The 15,228-nt window shown below is 24.9% G+C and overlaps 1 protein-coding gene across 3 annotated transcripts; it reads left to right on the plus strand.

Annotated features, from left to right (window-relative positions):
• Nucleotides 1-433: 433 nt before the first annotated feature.
• On the plus strand, nucleotides 434-14,758 carry LOC145830986 (coatomer subunit beta'-like). Of its 3 annotated transcripts, XM_082938308.1 has the most exons (24): nucleotides 434-480; nucleotides 2,612-2,717; nucleotides 2,843-2,961; nucleotides 3,937-4,063; nucleotides 4,198-4,401; nucleotides 4,690-4,881; nucleotides 5,173-5,264; nucleotides 5,506-5,656; nucleotides 5,856-5,955; nucleotides 6,563-6,673; nucleotides 7,112-7,307; nucleotides 7,825-7,971; nucleotides 8,155-8,285; nucleotides 8,354-8,423; nucleotides 8,541-8,678; nucleotides 8,779-8,889; nucleotides 9,024-9,195; nucleotides 9,339-9,474; nucleotides 9,656-9,833; nucleotides 10,075-10,143; nucleotides 10,365-10,679; nucleotides 12,155-12,307; nucleotides 12,502-12,536; nucleotides 14,097-14,758. In XM_082938308.1, the coding sequence occupies exons 1-23, from the start codon at nucleotides 478-480 to the stop codon at nucleotides 12,517-12,519; spliced, it is 3,039 nt and encodes a 1,012-aa protein (XP_082794434.1). In that variant the 5' UTR covers nucleotides 434-477; the 3' UTR covers nucleotides 12,520-12,536; nucleotides 14,097-14,758. The 3 variants fall into 3 exon arrangements, with proteins under 3 accessions (XP_082794434.1, XP_082794433.1, XP_082794435.1); XM_082938307.1 differs by lacking the exon at nucleotides 12,502-12,536; XM_082938309.1 differs by lacking the exons at nucleotides 10,365-10,679; nucleotides 12,502-12,536.
• Nucleotides 14,759-15,228: the final 470 nt, after the last annotated feature.

Here is a 15,228-nt window from a genome sequence, read left to right on the forward strand (position 1 = left end):
TCTTAGTCCTTTTTTTCCTAGATCTTGAATATTTCCAGTTTCAATATTATTATGTTTAATAACCAAATGTTTAAAAACTAGGTTTTTATTGATTTTTTAATTAATTGAATTCTTTTTTAAAAGGATTAAAAAGGTTCAAGATAACTCTGGATAGATTTTTGACTAAAAGATTGGCTACCTAGTAAAAATTAAAATCTTAAGAAAAAGTTTAATAAATTATCAAACAAAATTTATTACTCTTAAATATAGTTTTATGAACATCTTTAGACGTACTTATGGAAATGAAGTAATAAGATAGTTAAAGATTGTAAAATAAATGTTCTGAAAGTTTCAATGTTAAATATGAAAAGTATTAATAATGTTTTTTATAACTTAAAAAGAAAGTAGTTTAAGATATACTTTAAACTATATTTTAAATTAATTTTTTTTTTTGAAGAAGTTTTTATAAAGTAATTAACATCAAGAAGTCTATTCAAAATGGTAAGTAAATTATTTTAGATAACAAAAACTTATTGCATATAAAATGATTTAAATTACTTAATAGTTGAGACTTCAATATAAAGTTTATAACTTTTACTATAAAAACAAATTATACAGTAATCTTCCTTTATTCTACCAACATATGTTTCTGTGTGTCAACGAATCAACACACTTCAACTGGGTTGTTAATAGGAAAGATCTTTCCTATTAACAACCCAGTTGAAGTGTGTTGATTCGTTGACACACAGAAACATATGTTGGTAGAATAAAGGAAGATTACTGTATAATTTGTTTTTATTTATGTTTTTATTTATATTCCAGTGAAGATACTTCACTAGGATCTTTTATTAGCAAACGATTTAACCAATATTTTTGAACAGTTAACTTTTACTATAGAAATTTTAGCTAAAAATATAATTCTTAAGTTTAAGCTTACAAGTAAAAGTTTCCTATACAATTAAGTTTGATGTTAATTCTAACAAGTCTATACTACTTTTAAAATTACATTGATATTGTTTAAATAAGGGCATAGGGGGTAATTTTTATTGGATCTTATATGAAAGCTTGAAGTACAAACTACAAGCCAGTTTTTATAGAATTTAAAAATCTTATTAAACTTTTGAGATATTGTAATTTTTATAAAAAGTTTCCAATCCAAACATATGGACCGCAAATTTTTTGGGTCAATTTTATTGGAAGTTTAAAAAATCACTAAAAATCTATCTTATCCTTCATTTTTTGAGCTAGAGACCTCAAACTTTCAGGATACTTTCCTTTTATAGTTTAAAACACTTTGAATACTGGAATTTAAAAAATATTAAAAAATAAAAATTTTAGATTAAAAAAACAAAAAAACAGGTGGTTTTTTTAATAAATCTTATTTTTCAAAATTAAAAAAATTCTGCATTTAATCTTTTTAAAAATTTGATAATACACTTTCTGTGAAAATTTGAAGAAGATTGTTTGAAAAATGAAGGAGGAGATATATTTTTAGTGAAATGGTCTTTTTTGCGTTTTTAGTTTGTGCCTTCCATTAGGAACCTATTGAGGTCACCTACTTTGATTGCTCATATCTCAAAAATTACTTTGATTAAATTAAGAATTTTTTCAAGCGGTTAAAAATTTCTGATAGCTCAGATAAAACTCTATAAAATAAGATCAACTTGTAAAAACCAAGGTGGACCCAAAAAAAAATCATTTCAGAGCTATTTTTTTTACATAAACTGACAATAAAGTAAATTTAAGCAAGTTAAAAGTATCTCTAAACATAAGCTGTACTTTCTTTTTATTTTTACTAATTCATTTATACAAAATATAGTTAAAAGAGGCAGGGGTATATCACTATTGTTAATTTCTACATAAATAACTTAGCTACCATTTGCTTTTACCCGTTAAAAAGAATTAGGTTAGCTGTGAAGTATAATCAGTCAAAGTTTCAGATTTTCAAAGGTTCCATATGAAAAACAAACTTAAAAGGCAAAAAAAGGACTATTTAACTTGATATAAATTCCCTTTTAGCAGTTTAGAAAACTTTTTTAGTCCAATCTTTATAAAATTTCAAAAACCTGTCAAACGGAATTTTGATATTATAAGGTATTTTTTTTAACATACAAATTTAATTTTATTATATAGAAAAAAATGTTACTGGCCTTTGTAAATACTACAAACAAAATTTCCTAAAAATTTGAGATTTATAGCTAAAAAAAATATAACATTTTTATAAAAAACTTTATACATTTTTAGCCTAATAGTGTTTTTTGCTTATTTTGTTTGTGCATTTCATAAGGTGTCTAAAATTTTCAAACTTTTGTTACTTATATTTCATAAGATATTTTGAATGTAAAGTACGGTAAGAAGCAACTGGTATCTTAGTTTTTATGTAAAAAAAGATATTCACATCATCTTTGGCCTTAGAGTTGTACCAATGCAGTTTGTGAATTTATTGTTTTATTTATATATTACTATAACAACAATTATTTAACTTTAAATTAAGCACTATTTTCAACTGTTAGTGTACTTAAAATAGTTAAATATCAAATATTTGATTTGAATTTAAGTTTGTTTGTAAAATAACTTTAAACCTTTTGTATATAGTTGACAGTTTTGTACATAAAAATACTAATAATTTTAGCCACTTCGACTTGATGTGAAAACAAAGTTGTCATCTAGATCAGATCGCGTAAAATCTGTTGATCTACATCCAACAGAACCATGGATGCTAGTATCTTTATATGTTGGTTAGTTACTTAGCAAGTTATTTTTCATCTAATTAACAAATAAAAAATATTTTAGTTTTATCTTTTAGATTAAAGAGTTTGTAATTTTAAAGACATTTAAAAACTTAGTGTTTGATTTTTTACAGGAAAAGTCAACATTTGGAACCATGAAAATCAAACTCAAATTAAATCTTTTGAAGTATGTGACTTACCTGTAAGAGCAGCAAAGTTTGTTCCTAGGAAGAACTGGGTTGTTGCTGGATCGGTTAGTTTCTTTTCACTAAATGGAGTTTTTTATATGCTGTAAAACTAAAAAAAATATATATTTCTAAGAATTAGCATAAGCTGATTCCAGAAAAAAAAACCGTCAAAATGAAAAAAACCCTTTAAAATCTCTTATTATTGGTTTTCAAATAAGTGTTATAGGTTACTTTTTACAAAGGAAAACATGTAAAAAATTTAAAAAGCTTAAAAAAAAACATAAATAGCACAAATAGAGTATTATATTTAAATTTTAATATTATTTACTAAATCAAATTTTTTTTGTTTATATGTGCAATTATAAGCTTCATGTGTGCTGTTTTTTATTTTTTGAAAAATTTGCAGTTTAAAGACCAAAAAAAAAACTCCAAAACTATATTGTTTTTATTGTTATTTTTATAAGTTATGCAAATATGAATTTTTTTATCTTCTTATTTCTTAGACATATCATTTATTTTTTTTTTGGTTTTATGACATTGAAGTATATATTTTTAAAATATTTCATAGGATCTGCAACAGTACATTCTTCTTTGATTATTATAATACTTGGTATCTAAAAAAATTTAAAAAATAAGTACTGGAGTTTTACAAAAATACTGATAGTAAAGAAAGGTCATATACAAATGTTGTAAATATTAGCGATAACTTTATATTATTTTTTGAGGTTTGATTATTTTTTATATTAGCTTAATTTTATAAAGCAGTTATACAGTGAATTATTTGTTTTAAAACAAGTAAGTAAACTTTTAAAAAGTAGAAATCCACAGAAAATTTGTTTCACAGAAATACAAGCTTAGAATTTTTTTTTATTATTGTACCATTTATCTTTAAAACATAGCTAACAAAGTATGTCTACCTTAGTGTTTTAAACAAAGCACTGAAGTAAATAATAAGTTTTTTACTTAATTTATTATGTTTCAAGTATTGTTTAACCGTTGACTTTTTAATGTGGGTATCAAAATATCTTATCTATCAACAGGATGATATGAATATACGTGTCTATAATTATAACACACTAGAAAGAGTGCATGCATTTGACGCTCATACTGACTATATTAGATCATTGGCAGTGCATCCCTCACAACCTCTTCTTCTAAGCAGCAGTGGTAAATAACTTATAATGTTTGTAATTTAGGTAATGTTTTATCCAATAGTAATAATATGTTTCATACTATTAGTTGTTTATTGTTTTTATTTGTTGACTTATTTTTTAATTTAACTTTTTTTTACAAATTTTCAGATGATATGCTTATTAAGTTGTGGAATTGGGAAAAGAAATGGGAGTGTGTCCAAGTTTTTGAAGGTCATTCCCACTATGTCATGCAAATTGTCATTAACCCAAAAGACACCAATCAGTTTGCTAGTGCTTCACTTGACAGACATATTAAAGTGTGGTCTTTAGGTTCCTCTACTCCTAATTTTACACTGGAGGGCCATGAAAAAGGTTGATTATAAAATGATATACTTTTTTTTGATTTAAAATCACTACTGTAAAACAAATAGAATATTGTATTAAAGTATTTTAATTTTTAAAATGTTATCTATATTTTACTTTATTATCAATTTTTAGTAGTAGTAATTGTTTAAAAGTAGCTTAAATTTAATGTGATTCATAGATTTATATTTTTTAATGTACCATAATTTTAAAATGTATTGTACATATCGCTTATTTCAATTATCTTTTACAAGGTTTTAAAATTTTTGATGTTTACCTTATTACTAATATTTAAAGGTGTAAACTGTCTTGATTATTATACTGGAGGAGATAAGCCATACCTTATATCTGGTGCTGATGATTGTACTGCAAAAATTTGGGACTACCAAACGAAAACTTGTGTACAAACGTTAGAAGGCCATTCTCAAAACGTTGGTTGCGTTGCTTTCCATCCTGAACTTCCTATCATTATTACTGGATCTGAAGATTGTAAGTAAAATTTGTCTTAATAAACTTTAATGTATCAGTATATTTTAAATTTTCAATGAAAATCTTCGTAAGTGTATGAATAAATAAATAAAGTTGTAAATGTGGATCAAAGGCAAGGAAAATAGAATATAGTGTTTACTTTTATATTTGAACTATATAAATTTAAATTCTTCGATCTCATACAAACTTTAAAAAGAAAATTAAAGTTTTTAAAATAGACGATTCTTATTATAATTATAAATTTTATAATTAGCAATTTTTGGAAAAGATTTAAATTAACTAAACTAATAGCTACTGTACGATTATGGCATATCAACACATACCGCTACCAAAAGACCCTTAACCACAGCATGGATAGAGTTTGGTGTTGCGCAGTTTTAAAAGTTAGTTTTCCATCAGTCTCGAAAGGTTTACTACTGTAATTAAATAAATTTCAGAATTTAAAAAGTGTACTAAAAGTCTCATGTTTAATTTATACAAGTACATGAGTAAGTTTTCATAGCGTTAAGGTAACAAATAAAAAAAAAAACTTGAAATACAAGTTTATAGTTTGTTCTTTTTGTTTTATGTCTAAAATTTTTGGTTAAGGGATCTTAAAATTTAATATTATTTCGTAATATATAGGGTTCAAACAATGTAGCGTTTGGTTATGATGAGGGCAGTATAATGGTTAAATTTGGTAGGGAAGAGCCTGCTATGTCAATGGACAACAACGGGAAGTTTATTTGGGCCAAACACTCAGAAATTCAACAAGCAAATCTCAGGAGTGTAAACAGTAAGTTTTTCTAATGTTAATACCATAGTTATACATTCTTGTGTAAATTGTAGTTAAATATTTCAATACCTTTGGTAATAATTTCTGTTGATATATTCTTTTTAGTAGTAGTAAAATTATTTAGAGTTATTCCATTAAGTTGCTTGTTCTTTTTATTTTTACACTTTATTAAGCTAATAAGTTATACATTTTTATTTAGGCTCTGAATACAAAGATGGTGAAAGACTGCAACTATCAGTAAAAGATCTAGGAAGCTGTGAAATTTATCCTCAAACTTTGAAACACAATGCAAATGGGAGGTTATAAGACTTAATTATATACTCTTTATTATGAAAAAAGTAGTTTATATTAGTTAATTTAAAAATGAAAATTAATTGAAAAGAAATTTTTTACTACTACTACACTAAATAAATTAAAAAGTTATATTTAACTAATAATAACAACATTTCACAGTAATCTTTCTTTATTAAACTAACATGTTTTCATAACATAACAGAGCTATACAAATTCAAGAGATACTGATAAATCTAGAGTATCTCTCGGATTTGCATAGCCTCGTTGGAATTGAAGAAACGTTATGTTTCAAAAGTTGAAGAAAAATATGTTAGTTTAATAAAAAATAGAATACTGTGAAAATTTGTTATTATATCACGTGAACTTACTTCGCTAGGATCTCTATTAGCAAACGATTAGCTTTAAATTTTGAATAGTTATTTAACTAATATTTTTTTATCATGTAATTTAGTAAATGTATCCGAAATAAACTTTAATAAAACAAACTGATTTCCTGCAAACTCAATCAACAGTTATAGTTCACAGTATACTAGTGTTTTTGTAATTTATGCTAGTAAGAAGTTTAAAAAGTGTTGTTTAAGTTTAAATTTATAATAAATTGTTGCCTTTTAGGTTTGTTGTTGTTTGTGGAGATGGTGAATATATTATATATACTGCTATGGCACTTCGAAACAAAAGCTACGGTCCAGCTCTGGAGTTCATTTGGGGAACTGATTCCTCTGAGTAAGTTTTTGATCCAAAGTGTTATACTCTATAAATAAATGTTTAGTTTTTATTTAATAAAAAAATTCTACTGGTCCAGCTTGTAATATTATAACATTGCTAAAGTATTTAAAAAATATTTGTTTAAGTTATCAAACTTGTAAGGTACTGTAAGATTTATGTTGTCGATAATGTTTATGAAAGTTTAAATCTTGATAGTAACATAAGTAGTAAATTTAAAAACAAAAACTATTTTAGAAACGTTTTTTAGGCCCAGTTTATTCATAAATAAACCTGCTTTTAGTTTTAAGGTTTTATTCTTATCATAATGTTTTAACAATTGAGAAGCATTATAAAAGAATAACAAAATTTAGAATTGACTAGCTCTGCTTTTCCACTTAGAAATATTATTTATTTATTTTATTAAATATATAATGTGTGTATTTATTATGATTTCAGATATGCTGTCAGAGAAAATAATCAAACAATTAAAGTATACAAAAACTTCAAAGAACAACGTGCATTTAAACCTGATTTTGGTGCACATGGAATTTATGCTGGTACTCTGCTTGGAGTTAAAACAAGTCAAGGTCTTGCCTTCTATTCTTGGGAGACTTTAGACCTTATAAGGCGGATTGAAATCACTCCAAAAAATGTGAGTTTTACATTTTACCTGAAATGTTTTACTACTTACCTTAAATATAGATGTGTTTAAGTTTGAATCTTAATAGTGATGATACTATTTATAATTAATTTAGTCTTATTTTTTATAATTTTTGAAGAGCTCAAAAATAAAATTTATTTAATAACATAATACTTATCATATTCTACTATATTCATGAACAAAATACAGATACAAAAAGTCTTGACTAACTTATGATATTTAATAAACAAGTAATTAGTTATCTAGAATAGGTTTCTAAGTTGGCTCAATTAAACTATTTCACTAAAAATTTAATTTTGTCTCTTATATCTAAGGACTTAAATATTCATCTATCCAAAATGCTATTCAAAATAAGCTTTATTTATAATTTCTAAAGTATGATAAATGTACCTAATAAATTTTTATTTTCTGTCCAAATTTTTGATTAGTAATATTTTCTTTTTTATATATAATAATTAAAAAATATGACAATATACATTTCTCTTTAGAACTTACACATTTTTTCTAGGTGTTTTGGTCAGACAACGGTGATTTGTGCTGCATAGCAACTGACGAATCTTTCTATATATTAAGGTACGACCAGAATAAGGTTGACGAAGCTAAAGATAACCCTGAATTAGTTGATGAAGATGGAATTAGTAATGCATTTGATGATGTTAGTATTTTTATTTCATACAAAAATATTCAAAATCAGATAGGCATTAAAATAAAAATTGTTATTTTTCTTTCGTTTGAAATACTTTAGTTAAAAGTAACTATTTTAAAACATATGAAAAGCTGTGAATCATGAAGTTGTTTTAAAGTTTTAAATAGTATAAATAAGCTTTAATAAAAACAGGATATCAATGAATTCGAAGAAGTTGTGCAAACTGGTCTGTGGGTTGGTGATTGCTTCATTTATACAAACTCCGTAAACAGACTCAACTATTACGTTGGTGGAGAAATTGTCACTGTTGCACATCTTGACAGGTTACCATTTTACTTTCTGGTAAATTCTTCTGTATAAGCTGTATGTTTACTTATTTTTTTTAAAACAGAACATTGTACATTCTTGGTTACATTCCAAATGAAAACCGGCTATATCTTGGGGACAAAGAATTGACTGTGGTAAGCAGTTTACGTAAATGAATTTAGTTTTAAATAATACTAATATTGAATAAACACATTAACAAAAAATGTATTATTTTGCTTAAATATAAATTTAATAATGTTGTTGTTAAACAGGTCAGTTACGAATTGCTATTGTCAGTTTTGGAATATCAGACTGCTGTTATGCGCAGTGATTTTGATAATGCAGATCTTGTTTTGCCTAGAATTCCAAGAGAACAACGAACTAGAGTCGCACATTTTCTCCAAAAACAAGTTATTTTTTTTTACTTTAAAAGTTTATTTGTTAAATATAAAATTATAATTTTTATTATTGTTTTTGAATTACATTTTATTTAAAAACAATACTTTTAAGGGTTTTAAAGAACAAGCTATGGCAGTGACGGCTGATCCTGAACACAAGTTTGAGTTGGCTCTTAATCTAGGAAATTTACAAATTGCTAAAGATCTTGCTGAGAAATCTGACGTAAGTTTTTCAAATTTTATATGCAAATGTAAACTAAAACTATTTATCATAAACGTATGGTGAAGTAAAGTCCTAGCTACTATTTTGCTACAACTTTTTTTGAAATTGTAAATAAGTTTGAAGCTAAATTTCAGTCGGAGCAAAAATGGAAGCAACTAGCTGACCTTGCAACGAGCAAAAACGATTTTGAATTGGCACAGAGATGTTTAAGTGAAGCGCGTGATTTTGGCGGATTGATGTTGCTTGCCACATCTGCTGGTAACAAAGACATGATGAAACAACTTGCCGTTGAAGCCAAAGCTGACGGTCTGTTTTGTACTACAAGAATAATAACCAAACCTAAAACAATTTTTTTTTTTATAAATTGTAATGAGATAATTTTTGTGAAAAACTGTTTCATAAAGTAATATATCTTTTCAACAATTTTAAACAAGAATACATAATATTAGGTAAGATAAATGTTGCATTTTTGAGTAACTTTATCACTGGAGGCAAGAATGAGTGCCTTGAATTGCTCATAGGCGCTGGTAGACTCCCTGAAGCAGCTTTTTTTGCACGAACATACGCTCCTAGTCAAATTAGCAGGTAAGTATTGTTTACAGCTTATTTATAAAGCTCACCACACAAATCATATATTTTATACTACGTTGGTTAAGAAATTCATCTCATTGGAATAATTATGAGTTTAAATTAGCTAGAAAATTTTTGTACTGGTCTAATTAATAAACTTGTTTATTTTTTGAATTTAATATTTTTTTCAATCCAGGGTGTTGGCTTTATGGAAAACTCAACTTATGGCCACAAATAAGAAAGCATCAGAGGGCTTGGCAGATCCAAATCAGTACGACAATTTGTTTCCTGGATTCAATCAAAGCTTGCTTGCTGAAAAGTTCCTCGAAAAAACTACTGTTTCTGAACCTGCATCAAAATACTCAGAAGTTCCTGTGAGTAATTAGTTCATTTATGCAACTATCAACGTTTTAATATAGCTATCAGCTTTATTGTATCTCATAATTAAAGATGCAAAAAATTGATAAATTGATTTGTTTGAAAGAAGTTCATAATACATAATTTATGTAATAACTTGGTTGTTTGGTTTGTTTTCATTAGAGTATTTATTTTTTCAATGTCTTTAGTAAGTACGTTTAGAGTAAAATTTAAAAAGTTTCTGTAATTTTTCTTTAGCGCCCTGAAAATAGAGATGTTTCTGACGAAATGAGCAATTGGGTTGACGTTGATAAAGAAGATAAGCAGGTGAGGATTATAAAAGTTGTATAAAGTTTAGAATAGTTAAATTAAAGTTCAAATAATTCGAGTAATATATTTTTAATATAGAATTTACTAAGTGTTTTAGTGTTACATGTTGAAAAAAATACTTTTTCTTTATTTGTGCTTGTTTTTAGTTTTTAAAAATTTAACATGAAGTGTAAAATGACTCTTCAAAATGAGTTTGAGTTGTTTATTTGTTGCGTCAGGCTGACGTCATCAGCGATCAGGAATCGCTAGAAGTTGAAGAATCTCCAGGTGTTGAAGAATCTTCAATTGTTGAAGAATCTCCGGTTGCTGAAGAACTTCTAAAACTTGCAGAAGAAAAAAATCAAGAAAATGAGTTTGTAGCAGATGTTACAGAGGAAGTTGAAAAAGTGGAAAAATCAGAGGATGTTGCAGAAACGGTTGAACCTGAAATAGAAGCTGTCGAGGAAGAAAAAATAGTAGAAGCTGCAGATTTAGTTGAAGTCCAAGAAGAATTAACAGAAAAAGTGCAATTAACAGATGATGAGCCTGAAATGGTATATAGAATGATTAAATTTTAAAGGCTTTGGTTGATTTGGTTTAACACAGCTAACTTGTAAAAAGACGTTAACACAGAATGTTTGCTTTTTAGTAGCTTAGTGGTTATGGTAATCATTACTGTTTCTACTTTCACACCGAATTATTTTAGTTTTGTAGGAATTAAAATTGTTCATTAAAATTATGTGCATGTTTTGGTTATTCCTAAATATAAAAATTTACTAACTTGTATAACCACAAATTTAAGCGGTGTTTTTTATTTCAATTTACATTAAAGTATCAATTTATACTTATTAGTTTATGTTAATTAGTTTTTTATAAAATTATATACTTATATGCAAAACACTCTAATCATTATTTTTCAGAAGTTATATATATATATATATATATAAAATAAGGTTAATGTTTAAACTTAAACACTTTCAACTGAGCCCACTTAGTTGGTATATATATATATATATACCAACTAATAAGTATAAACTGATACTTCAATGTTTATTTAATTAGTTTTAAAGTTAGTAAATTGAAAAAATTAAATTTATAAACTTATTTCGATTTTTAAAATTTGTTGCCTGTAAACGTTTTACAAAAAACTGAATAAATATTTATGTAATTTGATCACAAAATATTAGATTTTGTATTTATTTTAAATTTAAAAGATCTAACATAAACTTAAACTGAAGTATATTTTAGATGCTGTGAAATCTTCTCATATTATGGTTATTAATTTTCAGTTTTCGTAATCGAAAACCTGGTTTTATTCTCTTTTAGTTCATAACAATTTTAGATCAAAACTAGGGTTGATCATCGTGTGTTGACTAAAATCCTTTTTTTATGGAAAAATGTAGAAGCAAAGCATTAAAAATATAAATATATTGTGTTTTATAGGCTAGATATATGCAGTTGTACTAAAACTTTTATATGTGTTTTACTAAAAAGCTTGAACTTTAGTTTTTTTGTGTGTGTTTGATGTTAGTTTTTTAGCTTTGAATGTTTAAAAGTAAATAATAGTTTTTTGCTTCTAATCATTTTCTTTACAGCTGAAGTTATGCTGTTTTTTGCAAATCATTTAGTAGCTTTTTACAATTACTTGATAACGTTTATTTGGTGGGTTTAATGATGATTACATCTTTATATTTAAGTAACGTTTGTTTATTAGTATTTTATAAATGTTTAAAGATTACAGAAAATAACAATATTTTTATTTCAAGTTTTATTTTCAGCTTAAAATACGCAACTAAACATAAAGTGTCAATCTCATTTATAACTTTTAGTTGTATAAAAATAATTTACTTCAATTAACTTTTTGGTATAGCTTTTTCACAATTTTTTTTGTAAAATTAAATGTAGTAATTGAAGGAACGAAACTCATATTTTACTAGAAATCTAACATTTAGAGATTGTATATAAACAGTTTATGTTTTTTTACTTGATACTTGCTGATTACACATAAATTTTCGGTAATATTTACCAGGAACCCGAGCCCATAGAAGAAAATAATGAAAAAGTCCAAGCAGCAGTGGAAGCTCAAGCCTCAGCGGAGGAACAAGAAGCAAGCACGACCGAATCATTTGAAATAACATCACCCGTCCATCAGCAGTCCAATCAACAAAATGATGACTTTCAGGTTTATTTTATGAGTTAGATGATATTCTAAAGTTTGCAGCTGTCGAAAAATTATGTATAAAAGCAATTAACATTGTCGAAAACAAAAAATAATGATTTATCAGTTTATATATAGATTTACTAAAAACTTAAAGATAAATAATTTATTTTGTATACTTGGATCAATTGAATCTTATATAAAACGTGTTATTTTAGGTTGAAACATCACAATAAATATCTATGTCATTTCGGTAAGATTCATATTTAGAAAAATGTTATTTAGATGGTTTCATAAGGTGGTGGCTTAGTTTTTTTTTAGTTAGACTAATTTTAGATAGCTGTAACTCTATTAAAAATGTATAGTTTACAGCATATTTTATTATTGCTTTAGTAGAATAAAATTGACTTTTTTTAAAGCCTATTTAGTTATTACTAGCCAAAATATAATATTATATTTATAAGACATGCTTAAATTTTTAAATGTTACTTTTTTATTAACTTGCTTGAACTTGTTGTTTGATCAAAAAAGCGTACTTAAGCTTTGTTTTGTATATATGTAATTGTTGATTTTTCGTTTATTTATATTTTTTATAAATGATTCCTGTTTTAGTCGCACCCCTTAATGTTTTAAACATTTGTTTAAGTTTGGCTAAACTTACAAAATCTAATTTGTCAAAAAAAACAGCTGTTTATTATTTAATATTTAAAATTATTTACTTGAATAAGAACACTATTCATTTTAAGTAAATTAAATTTTGATAAAAATTCTGTAAATATAATTTCATTTATATGCCATTCTCTTACTCGTGCCTAAAATTCGCTTGTTAAATAAAACATATTCCTCTAAATTTATAAGAATTAAAAAAAAAAGATTGTTATATAATTTTAGTTTGTCTGCAAAACAATGAAATACTTTCAAACAAATGAATTAAAAAAAGATAGTGACTTATTAAAAATATATCAACAAGTAACTATTTAGATCATAATTTTAGCTACAAAAGATTAAAATTCATTCAAAAAAAAACATCTTAATTTAAAGATTAAACTTAAAAAGTAGTTTCTAAATTTGAGTACTTCAAATTTCCAAAGCGTAAGTTAAAGCTTTATGAATCACCTATCGTCGTAAAAATTGCTTTATATTAGCTTACTTAATGTTTTTACAGTGTTAGTTTATAATCTAAACGACTAGTTAAATATACGTAAATCTTACTAAAAATTTTTCCGAATGCAAATTGCTCATTAAATCACCCTATAAGATTGTTTATATGTTTTCAGAGTTGTTTTTTTAGATTAAAAAATGTTAAGTAAATTTATTTTGAACACAAAGAGCCAAGTACTAAAATAATTTTTATGATTATGAATTATATCTTAAAAAATTATACATTATTTTTAATGCTTTTTTTTTTGTTGATATACATTAAAAAAATTATTACGTTTAGAACAAAAAAAACTGTTTTTAAGATTGAAATGTGATTTTTGTTCATCTTGATGAAATGTTACTTAGCTTGTTTCCAACCTAAAAAGATAAATATAATTTGTATTAAATATCTAGTAACTATTATAAAAACTCTTTTATATTTAAAATTAAACCAAGATACATTTTAAATCTAAAAATATAATTAAACAAATTTATTTTGTCTTATATGCCAGATAAAAGTAAAATTTCTTTAACAGAAATAATGAAAATTATTTTACTAAAATGTCTTTGGATTTTATGGTTTAGTTGTTTTAAATGGTTGAATGTTCTTGACTTAAAAATATAGTTCACACCTTCTTTATTATTGTTTTTAAATTTATAATAACTCTTATAGGATTTAGAGTTAGACATAGAAAATATGAACTTAGATGATGATATAGACGCCTCTGATGTTAACCTTGATGAAGAGTTAGCTGACTTTTCAGACTGATCATTTTTCTTGTAATATATATTTGACCAAAATTAATCTACGTTGGAAGAAGAATATTTTATTTTTCTAAGCTAAAGTTTTGTTAGATACTAAATGGGTTTTGTTTTTATTTAAACATTTACTTTTCCTACTAGTATTAAGTATTTTATAGTAAATTTACACTCCTACTTCGTACATATAAGTTTTTTATATTTGCAAAAAAGTTATAACTTTGGTATTCTTTGTATTTGAGAATTAAAAAAAGCTCTTCTTTTATTAATTAGAGTTAAATATAGCGTAATATTTAAATTTTTCAAACTTTATTTTATTTTTTGTATCGTAATAAAATTGCAATGTTTAATTAGCATAATTAAGTTTCGATATCTTTAAATCGCATCTATCTTATTTTTTTAATTAAACATTTTTAAACATAATTTATGCTATCTTGAAAAGTGTTTTAAATTCTTCTACTTAGTAGTAAATTTTTCAACACATAAAAATACTTTGTAAAAATTAACATTTTCTTGGAAATAAAAGTTTTTCAGAATGTTGTATGACTTTGAAAACCTCTAGTTTTTATTTTGTTTATGGTGTCAGTTTTGTAAGTATCTTAAATGAACTCAGTTGTAATTGTATTAGTATATATATTTTGTATAAGCACTTTTTTTTGAAATATATGTTTTACATATTAGACCATTAATGTTTTTATTCATCGCCTGAAGTTGTTTTAGTATTAAACAAAAAATATTAAACAGATAAAGTTTAGATATAAATTTGACAATATATAATGCATTAATCGTTTTTTATTTCCTAAGTCTGAGATAAAGATCGATAAAAATATTTAAAACTAGATATGAATAAGAGGCGACTCGTAGTATCACAATATCTAAAAAGAAATATTAATCTAAAACATAAGTTATTTATCGAAAAATTTAAGACTTTTTTTTAATACAAATAGAAAACAAAGTTTAGTAAGATTTAGATTTTAAATGTATTACTTTCCATATTTGTTTTACTAACAATCTAAAATTATTTAACTTATATATTAATTAAAATT

This window comes from Thalia democratica, chromosome 1, assembly GCF_965202585.1.
Source record: "Thalia democratica chromosome 1, ktThaDemo2.hap1.1, whole genome shotgun sequence".
Classification (NCBI taxonomy): Eukaryota; Metazoa; Chordata; class Thaliacea; order Salpida; family Salpidae; genus Thalia; species Thalia democratica.

Coding starts and splice junctions, on each gene's coding strand:
- LOC145830986 (XM_082938307.1), top strand. Junction 4,882..5,172: donor TATTACTGGATCTGAAGATT/GTAAGTAAAATT, acceptor CTAAACTAATAG/CTACTGTACGATTATGGCAT. Junction 12,308..14,096: donor AACAAAATGATGACTTTCAG/GTTTATTTTATG, acceptor TAACTCTTATAG/GATTTAGAGTTAGACATAGA.